General features: G+C 44.3%; 1 protein-coding gene across 3 annotated transcripts in view; it reads left to right on the top strand.

Annotated features, from left to right (window-relative positions):
• The window catches only part of LOC145450321 (uncharacterized), a 31,259-nt gene continuing 20,458 nt past the window's right edge, over positions 1–10,801 (top strand). Inside the window, exons 1-12 of one of the 3 annotated variants that reach the window (XM_080328835.1) lie at positions 5–115; positions 326–432; positions 501–596; positions 740–921; positions 994–1,114; positions 1,183–1,306; positions 1,372–1,541; positions 2,095–2,325; positions 2,970–3,201; positions 3,262–3,344; positions 3,991–4,105; positions 4,422–4,749. In XM_080328835.1, coding sequence (XP_080184961.1) covers positions 357–432; positions 501–596; positions 740–921; positions 994–1,114; positions 1,183–1,306; positions 1,372–1,541; positions 2,095–2,325; positions 2,970–3,201; positions 3,262–3,344; positions 3,991–4,105; positions 4,422–4,749 — 1,758 coding nt within the window. In that variant the 5' untranslated portion in view covers positions 5–115; positions 326–356. Of the gene's footprint in view, positions 433–500; positions 597–739; positions 922–993; positions 1,115–1,182; positions 1,307–1,371; positions 1,542–2,094; positions 2,326–2,969; positions 3,202–3,261; positions 3,345–3,990; positions 4,106–4,421; positions 4,750–10,801 lie in introns of those variants that run through there. The other 2 variants (XM_080328834.1, XM_080328836.1) reach the window with 2 other exon arrangements.

The following is a 10,801-nucleotide window of genomic DNA, read 5'->3' as shown; positions in this document are numbered from 1 at the left end:
CGATGCTAAATCTATCATTGATAGTGGCGATTGTTCTTATTGACGCATACGACAGTGTGTTTGTGTGTTTCCTATACCGACGATACAATCGTCAAGATATCCGGCCATGTTGTAGGTAGGATTGAGGTGTTGTGTTGTAATCAAGTGCTACTTTAACTTGGGAGTCAAAAGGTTGCAGTATTGAACACATAGAATCGCGGTGCGTTTAAATACTTTCGAGGGATAATCAATATATTACGATTACATCTTCATACCAATATTTACCGTGTCTCGGGTAGTTTTACCTGCCGTGTTCGTATTTTGAACCTATCGCTTTTTCATTCAGTGTGAAATAACGCATTCTGGTACTGTGTAACATGATGCATCAAAGTATGAATGCCAGAATGATCGAGATGATTTTGCTGTTATTCGCAACGATATGCGTTATACGGGGTGAGGTTGATAGCTATATTGTTTCTGGTTCAATTAATTTTATCTGATACCAACACTGCCATTTTTAGGAATGCCCATATCGGAATGTGATAGAATCTTGCATCGAGCAAGCCAAAACTCGACGACAGAAGTGGCAAGCCCGTTTGAAGTAAACGAATGTCTGGGTAAGTGTTGAACGTTCCACATCTTTGTTTACACACCACCGGAAAGCTCATTAAATTATCCCGTGGCGTATCAATATTTTTACCTCACTTGAAATCAATGACAATTCTTTCTTCCGTTTTAATCAACTCTGTCGTGAATACAGCCGAGGCAAATGCCAGCAAAACGAATTGTACATTTCACATCAACGACTGCGAGACTCCGTGTCCCTTCGGCTACCAAATTGATGGGGATGGTTGTCCGTATGAAAACTGTTCATGCGCACCAGAGGGCATGTTTGAAGGAGATATCAAGTTCGACTTGGAGGACATTCCTTTCATGAGAAGGGTAAATATCACGTTAATGCTAGGAAGTCTTTTGCTCTTGTCTATCTGTGATTCATGCATATTTCGTCGACAGGTATACGACCCAGCGGCAAGTGACGGCAAGGCTGATGGAGCTGCGAATGACAGACCGATATGGAACGCAGACAGAGTTGGTGGAAGAGTGAAGATTGGTTATGAGCTTGGCACTGGACTACGTAATATTTGACGGAATAATTGTACATTTCAGACTTCGAATAAAATCTCGAACTGTATTTTTCAATAGCATACAAGACGAGGAGCGTCATAATGGAAGCTATCGGCAGATTTAGCAGATCTACATGTATAGATTTCTTCCCGAAAACAAATCAGCCTAATTATATTGTTTTCATTGGACAAAGCGGTTGCTGGTAATTATAGTATCCACTTGGCAATGCGTTTCTTACGAAAGGTAGTCTTTATCGTGTTCTTCTAGGTCGTTTGTTGGAAGGAGAGGAGGCGCGCAATTGATTTCGATTGGACCACGGTGTGAGCGTACCGGCATCGTCCAGCACGAGCTTTTGCACGCCCTGGGATTTTGGCACGAACAATCACGGCCCGACAGGGATGAATATGTCGACATTCTGTTCAAGAATGTGAGGAAAGGTTAGCGGGCTCTTGCCGGAACTGTAGAAGCACACTCACTGACTTCACTATATCCTTCAGAAAATTCATAACCGATATATTATAGAGATCAGTGTTATAGAATCCGAGAAAAATGTCGACGGCTGGTAAAATTGATTCAGCGCAAAGCGCAGTGGCTATTCAATGTACGACTATATGCATTTTCGCGCTACACGATTATTCTGCTATGGTACCGAGAATTGGCGCGAATTTAAGATTCTGCGTGGCGGTACTGAATTATCGTTTTATGACATCCATCTCAACCTCAGCCACTTCAATCGTGAAAACAGATGGTTGGTTGTTCCCAGTAAGCAAATCGCGAAGATAGGAAGTGATGTGGTAAAACTGTGTAGCGCAACCTCCATTGGTGCTCCGACGTAAATTCGCACTTTTGCGATTCTCCCGTATTACTGCAAGAAATGGTCGCCAATCCCAGTGTTTATTACGTGTATTGTGTATTGTGTCGCGTACCGGACGTTACGAACGTACGCTATAGAAGTGCACACAGTTTGATCTCACTGCAATAATCTTGCAGAGCGCTTGCACAACTTCAAAAAACGAACCGAGATCGACTCACTGGGATCGGAATATGATAAGAAATCGATTATGCATTACGACGGATACGCATTTTCGTCGAATTCCCGCCCCACAATACTGGATAAAGCAACCGGAAAGGTCCTCGTTGCTCAGACAGATGACCTTTCAAAATCAGATTTGTATCAACTTAACAGAATGTATGAATGCGAAGAGGAGCTGGCCAAAATGCGTAAGTGTTTCTAGGGAGTATATCGATCTTCAATTCATCGCAATACAGGATTGCAAATATATCTTTTCATATCAAATGAATTTATTGTGACACATTGCGGATTTTCAAACTAGAATCGTAAGTCAGCAGCGTTGATATGCCAGAGGTCATCTGTCAAGAAATCCTGGTACTTTTCGAAAAACTCGAGCAGATTCACCAATTATAATCTGTAACGCCTCGTCCCTGTCTATTTTTCCAACTTTGTTTTCCAACTTTTTTGATAAATTTTCAAGGCATTTGCACCTTACGAATTTCACTCCTACTTGAAGTAGTCGCTATTTCCACTCACAATTGTGTATCATCAATACCTAGTTGATATCTAATGTTAGCTGGAGTAAGTTAAAGGGGCGGGAGAATTCGGGATGACGCCATTACTTGAATACAAACTATCAAGTCTAATTGCCCAGCCTTATATCCGACTGCGACAATTTACTGTGGGGAAATATTTACTGGAAGCTGCTAACCAGAGATTAGTTAGCATGGAATTTTCAAGTTTGCAGTGTCCTCGAGTGTCCTCGTCACAGATGACGAACGATGTTAAAGGCAGGAAATTGCGGAGCAGGTCTTTAATCACTCATAGTTCCACAACTCTTCTATAAATTTAGATAGCTGGACTGAATGGCAAGTCTGGTCTGCATGCTCTAAAACCTGCGGAACAGGCGCGAGGTCGCGTGTTCGAAAATGTATGAGAGATCATGTGCAAGTGGCCGAAATCGATTGCAACGGCGAGAGCCGTCAAAGTGAAAATTGCTCGACTACTACATGTGAAGACGCTTGGGAATTTTGGCAGTCTTGGTCAACCTGCTCAGCAACTTGCGGCCGTGGTCACCAATGGAGGTTGGTCGGCCGTGTTTTTTAAAAGCGATAAATATAACACTAACAATTACACCATTACAGGCGAAGAACTTGCAGACATGGTCAGAATTGCGACGGGAGGAATTTGCAAGTCCGATTCTGTAACACTGATGATTGCATGAAAGGTAAGCTTGTAGGGAATGTATATTGTATAGGCACCTGACTTGACAAGTTAAAACAGAGGTGGTCGAAGTCAGGGTTGCTATACTCAATGATGAAAAGTGACGCCGTAAAATAGATGTAGCATGTTCAAAGACATGTCAAAACAATTTCAAGTTGGAGTTAAAATGAAGATATGCAAAGTAGTCTTACTGAGTCAGTATAGTTTCAAAAATTAGATTAGGTCGGGCATAGGTCGATCGGTTGCATCCTCTAGCAATTATTCGGAGCCGCCAATTTCAGAAATTTTAGTGATGTAAACACAATGTTGCTGCAGGAATCTACTTGAGTAATTAGCGTCGCGCGATTATATGTGTTAATTGAACGTCGCCTCTACAGCGTTGTGGGTTTTGCAGCTGGTAAGTAAATGTGTCAGTTCGTCTCCGTAACCGCGGGTGACCACTATTTTAAAGCCTATATAGTTAGGTAGTTTATTTGTGTACATTTGTTTCAACCTTCCTCAGCGGATGCGCGAGTTCAGTTCAAAATTGCCTCTAATAACTCTAGGGACCAGCTACGCACAATAAACCACCGAGATGCCGGATACCATCGATTGGAAACAGCTTAGAGACGCCATATTTCCTTATATTAAATTTAAATGATTATCTGCAGCGTTCTTCTCCGATTCCGTTGTTTTACCCATAAAATGCGCTGGGGATGTGGTATTGACTGACTCAAACAACGACGGAAAAGACGACGTGCTCTGCTTCGGAAATAACGGCTCGATGTACGTATGCGACAGTGCTCTTATTTTATGTTACAGGCCTACATAAAGCCATCTGCTGACTCTCGCCACTAGCAAATTCAAGATTTGGCATGGGGACATCGTAATTAACTTCTTGACATCACAATTGCTCCATGGTGTTCTTCCGCAGAAATGTTTTCTGCCTTGCCTAGCTTATATTTTCCTTGTGGCGAGGACAAATAGTCATTGTAAGTTGACAAAAAATCATCGGAATTTGACCGCGCGAAACCGTGAAAAGAGGAATTCATTGACAAAATTCAATGAAACTACAAACTATTTTCTCTCGTTTCTCGTTTAGGGAGATCTATGAAACTAATCACGACTCCCCTTTCGCGCACAAGTTGTGGGAAGGCATGGTGGAGAAATGCGGCGGGGAGTGCCACTCTGGTGACTTTGACGGCGATGGGTATGAAGATATATTATGCGTCGACAGAGTGACCGGATCTCTACACGTGACCGCGGGGAAAGGCGGATCATATACATCAACGCCGATCTGGTCTGGTAGCCTAGGCACCTTCTGCAAGGACGGTGTGATACAAAGTGCATACGCGGACGATGATAAGAGAAAAGACATTGTCTGTTTGCATGAAGACGGTGGTATTTCCGCCATGGTACACGCTCAATGACTGACGCACCACGAGTGGATACAAGAGCAAACAACCTCGCACCACCCAATCACATTACGCGTTTTCAAGCTTGTAAAAGCGACATCACTGTTGTGATCAACAGTATGCAACCCGACTTATCGCGAGCCTCATGACCTACTAATATTTTTATTGTCATTTTCGGGTATTTCTCATGACCTGCTAATATTTTTATTGTCATTTTCGGGTATTTATCATTTTATGCGCACTGTGCATGTATGTTTTGAATGTGTTTTTTCTTTCAACAAAATGTTTCGATCAATAAGGACAGTACTTGATTGATAGACTTTAAAAGCGAGGTTCAATGCATGCATAGTCTGCAATAGCCTAATCTACATGTGCGTATGATCCTGAAGTGTTCGGTTGGTGTTCTAATTCGATTTTTTCCATACGAAGACGCTGAAATGCGTATGCAAGCTGCTTTCCCAAATGATCTAAATCGAAAGATTTTGTATGCAAGCTGCTTTCCCAAATGCTGCTTTCCCAAATGATCTAAATCGAAAGATTTCCCTGAGGGTAACGGAAATATATACATAGCCTACAACAATATCGCATCGCCCAAGATTTTCCGTGCTGTAGCCTATACTTTGCTGTGCCACTCCATTTTCGAATGAATATAAACAAGATTTTTCGTGCTGTACTTTGCTGTGCCACTCGAATGAGAGAAGAAATTGATCCATATTATATTATTAATACTGCCAAATATGCTTGGCTGACTCCGGCTTAGAAGTCTTCGGTCATATCGGGTCTACCAGTGTAGAATATAGTTCCCGAAAATATAAAAAATGTGCACTTTGACGTGAATGTTTGTGGACATTGCCTACACTATATTTCATAGTTGCCTCTCTCCCTCAACCCCCCCCCCCCCGCCCCCACGTAGTGCAACAACTCTTTCACTATTTTCCATGCTAATTTTTACTGCAACTTTTTATCAAATATAGCATTGAAATGTGAAGGAGTGAAATCTCCCTCCCCCATAGTGCAACTCTTCGCTTTTCTCTATTTTTCATGCCAATTTTTACTGCAACTTTTTATCAATTATAGCGTTGAAATGTGCTATGTGTTTATCAATTATAGCGTTGAAATGTGAAGGAGTGAGTTCAGAACATGCTATAGACTATTCCTAGTATAGTTCTATCCTCTTTCATTTGCAAAACAAAGAGCTCTATGATGGGTGCGCTGCATCTTACTGTTATCCATGACACAATTGGCTTGCAACCAAGAAGTTCAACTACCCCTGCCAAGCACGACCGTGCCGTGCCCATCTGCCCAAACAATATGTAAATAGATGACTTTAGTAATTCTGTCGTTGACGTTTAATTTTCAAATAGTTTCCCATTTCATAAACACTCAGCCGAGACCGCCGAAAATTACATTTTCACCGAAAATTACATTTTCACCGAGTCACATTTTTCAGGCTATTTCCTTTGTTGAAGTTTTTTTCTGTAATGCCTTGGGTCAGGTTAGCAATCAACGCTCAGAAATACCCGAGCCTCAAGTAGCGGGCCGTCTGAGAAGGGAGCTTTCCGAACTAATTTCTCAGAGGTCCCTTAAAACCGCTTCAGCGTATGTACGTGCTCAACAAGCATGTACTCCCGGCTATGTTACATCAGCCGGTATTTGCGAATGCGACCAAAGAATATCTGAGTCGCATGGATCGTCTGGTGAGGGCGGCGGTCCGGAGGTGGCTTCGGCTACCGAAGGATACACCGATCGCGTTTGTCCACTCAAATCAGGGCGACGGCGGGCTGGGTGTGATGTCACTCAGTCAACGAATTCCGATGCTTAAAGCCCGGAGATTGGTGCGCCTCCAAGGCGTAGAGGACGAAGCTGCGAAAGCCGCGTTCGCGTATCGTAGCGCACGAAAACCGTTGCGTTCAGCCACGGACACCAACGAGAATCTGGCGGCTCGGGTGCGAGAGCGTCTGGTGGCCTCAGTCGATGGTAGCGGCTTCAGAGCCGCCAAGGAACTGCATTAAGCTAATGAGTGAACAGAACGTGCAACCACTCTTACGGGACGCAACTACATCGGAGCCGTGAAGATCCGGGGTAATCTCATGCACACTCCTCCGGCCCGGAAAGCACGTGGACGTCCTGAGACTGAAAAGCGTTGTGATTGCTGTGGGCGAATTGCGTCGCTGGGGCATATACTCCAGGTTAGGTTGCAAAATCGGGAAATAAAACCTATTCAAGACGGTTTGAAGAAACCTTTTCAGCTCGACACTGGTTTACCATTGCAACAAAATAACTGCTGACACAATTGGGGGTTTGTGTGGTCTCGCTTCTTCAACCTCTGTTAAGGTATTACGCATTGGAAAGGTATTACGCATTGGAAATTGCAATATGAACGAGTAGGCATGATCGCGTTTCTCCCTATTTTAAGCGCAAAGCCGAAGATCATGGCGATGAAGTATGGTGGGAGCCACATATTCGAACATATGATGGACTCCGTAAACCCGACCTCGTTCTAATCAACAAGAGCGAGAAGGTCGCCAGGGTGGTCGACATTACGATCGTCACGGATAATTCCACCTTGGTGGCAGAATATCGCGAGAAATATAGGTCGGACCAAATTACCGCATGGATTACGCCCCGTGCAAAAGTAGACCGTGATGTCCACGGCGCCATCGTCTTGAACTGGCGGGGATGCTGGTGTGTGGAAAGCGCCGACGACCTGCAACGATGTAAGGACGCGGGAGTCTACGATTTGAGGGCCCTCTCCGCCATTGTGTGCGAGGGGGGCCGATTTGAGGGCCCTCTCCGCCATTGTGTGCGAGAGGGGCTATCAGATATGGACCGAGAGGAACAAATCCACGTTCCGGACGCAGCGAAGGAACTGATGATGTGCCTGCAAGATTGGCATTGAATGCCATGTGGGGGGGGGCTCGGTCTTGCGCGCCGCGATAGGCCTAAAAAGCGGTAAAAGATGAAGCGAAATGTAATCCTCGGATTTTCCTTGATCGGTGGATAATCCGCGATTTATCAACGAAAAACTCACATAACTCCGCTTCTACTGGTCGGAATTGACTCAAATTTGTCTTGCAACGTCTTTGAAGACAGCTTAACAATTTCATGGGGTTGGCAGAAAAATTTGGAAATTTTTTTTTTCAATTTTCCATAATAAATTTAAAATTTTATTGGATCTGCGGATTCCTATACTTGTAAGAATGGAACCAAATTTGGTGTGCAGCGTTTTTTAGGGTAACCTGACAATTTAATCAGTGAATGACTGGAATCCGAAAAAAAAGTTATTTTTTAACAGCCCTAGTGAGCAACTCTCTACCAAGCTCCTGAATGTTCAGAATGGATTTCGACCATCTCGACAGAGCACATCCTGGCACTGCGCACACTAATTGACACCTGCAGCTCACAAAAAGAATGTTGTGGTCGTCTTGGTTGATTTCGCGAAATCCTTGGGCGCCCAGCCATGGCGGAGATCATCGGAATCTAATGGAATTCCTGAGGCGATAACGCACGCCATTATGGGTCCTCTATACACCGGTACACGAGTGCGCACGCCATTATGGGTCCTCTATACACCGGTACACGAGTGCGAACAGGCGCACGCGTACGACTCGCGAGGCAATCTACGTAGATATTCTTGCCTACGCAGACGACCTCGCCTTGCTTGCTCAAACACCGCATCGGCTGCGCCTCATTAACCAGCTTAGAGGCCGCCGCCGCTATTGTTGGCCTGCAGATCAACGCCAAGCAGACCGAGGTTCTGACCATACCAGCTCTACCGGAGAACGCGACACCAATAAAACTGAGAGAAATCGAACTCAAAAAATGTAATGAGTTTTGTATAACTCGGTATTGACGTCGCTGACTCTGGTAAAGCGCTCAAGGCGAGGCGAGCAAAGGCCTGGGGCTCAGCAAGACTGCTACATGGCCTCTTCCATTCAAGTGCCCCAACCCAGCTCAAGACCCGTATCTTCCGTACCACTGTCGAGCAGGCTCTTCTCTACGGAATAGAGGCATTCACGCTGACAGAGAACCTGGCTAAGACGCTCAACGCTAACTACGACGCCGAGTGCATGCACTCCTCCGCTATGCACTCGGCATTTGCCACCCGGAGCAATGTGTGAACTCGCAGGAACGGTCCCATGCCGTTTGCTGGCAGCTGAACGACGCTTCCGCCTAATCGGTCATCTAGTGCGGCATCAAGACGAGCAATCAGCCGCCGCCATCATTAACCACATTGCCACGGAGCCATAGCGCAGAGGTGGCTGGAATCGGAAAACATGGCGCTCGACAATGGAGACTGATCTAGCGGAACGCGGGCTGTCGCTTGAAGACGCTCACGACCGCTTACGCTAGAGACGCTTAACACGAGCCCAAAGCTGAGTATCTCGGTGTTTTCGTTTGCCCTTTATCTAATGGAAAAGTCGATATATATATATATTAGGGTTGTCCAACATTTGGAAAATCTTAAAAATACCCCGTGATTGTGTCTCATTCCATAGATTATTGATAAAAAATAACAATGAGCCCAAAAGCAGCTCACGGGAAAGCCGTTAAGATTTCGGCCAAAGCGTTTTAAAGTAGCTGCCCAAGAATGGGCGTGCCACCTACCATAGAACGGCGAGAAGACTAGTAATCAAACAACCACGGCTCCTGATTGGCTAATTGGCTATGCTTCAATGATCACCACAGCAACAACTTGCTGATTATGTGCTCAAGGAGTCTGCTACCGGTGGGGATTCTGAAATCGCGTTGTTGGTAGGTTGGCAGATGATGATTTAAGATTAATTCAGGACATGTTAAGGTACGAAATACATGATGAACAATCAACAGCTGCTTCACATAAACTTCTACAGCATGACTGCTTTGCTGTGAAGGAAACGGCTGTAGCCTACATGCCGTGTTTTCATCGAGGGAAAGCAAAGACGCTTATGCAAGTAGTGAACGAATTCCCCGTTTCAGAAGGGATCCATCATCAGTGAATACAAATATAAAGCTTGACCATGACACTATACTTTGTGTGAGCTTATTGGACTCAAGTTGTAGTATATAGTTGATATTTTGAATGCTCTAGGGATTGACTGAATCAGCCGGCTGTGCTTGGCAGTTATACTTACAGCAAATTGAATTCACATGTAAGTGTTGTCAAAGTCCTTAATGATGCTGCAGAAAAGAGGTGTAAAGTAAGCACAATGCTGGATATCATGTCCAAACTATGCTGGATACTATGCAGTATAGTCTGTGATTATCTTTACACCTATTTTCTGCGGGATCAATAGGGACTTTGACATACCACATTGGGCATAGCCTGTGCGAGTGTGCGTTATCATTAGGGACTTTAGCAACACTTACAAGTGAATTCAATTTACTGTAAGCATCTGATGAGTGCCAAGCATAACCCGCTGATTCAGCCGATTCCAATATCATTCAAAACGTCACCTATATATTACAGCTTGAGCCTAATAAGATCACACAAATTACGGTATCGTGTCATTGATAAGCTTTATATTTGTGTTCACTGATGATGGATCCTTTCCAAACGGGGCATTCGTTTACCGCTTGCATAAGCGCCTTTGCTTTCCCTCGGTGAAAACACGGCATGTAGGCTACAGCCGTTTCCTTCCAACAAAGCAGTCATGCTGTAGAAGTTTTTGTGAAGCAGCTGTTGATTGTTCATCATGTATTTCGTACCTTAACATGTCCTAAATTAATCTTAAATCATCATCTGCCAACCATCCTACCAACAACGCGATTTCAGAATCCCCACCGGTAGCAGACTCCTTGAGCACATAATCAGCAAGTTGTTGCTGTGGTGATCATTGAAGCATAGCCAATTAGCCAATCAGGAGCCGTGGTTATTTGATTACTAGTCATCTCGCCGTTCTATGGTCGGTGGCACGCCCATTCTTGGGCAGCTACTTTAAAACGCTTTGGCCGAAATCTTAACGGCGTTCCCGTGAGCTTCTTTTGGGCTCATTGTTATTTTTTTTATCAATAATCTATGGAATGAGACACAATCACGGGGTATTTTTAAGATTTTCCAAATTTTGGCCAACCCTAATATATATAT

The sequence above is a fragment of the Botryllus schlosseri genome, chromosome 11 (assembly GCF_051294905.1).
Source record: "Botryllus schlosseri isolate E-star chromosome 11, Bs_hap1, whole genome shotgun sequence".
NCBI lineage: Eukaryota > Metazoa > Chordata > Ascidiacea > Stolidobranchia > Styelidae > Botryllus > Botryllus schlosseri.
This window is presented reverse-complemented; position numbering and strand designations above follow the sequence as displayed.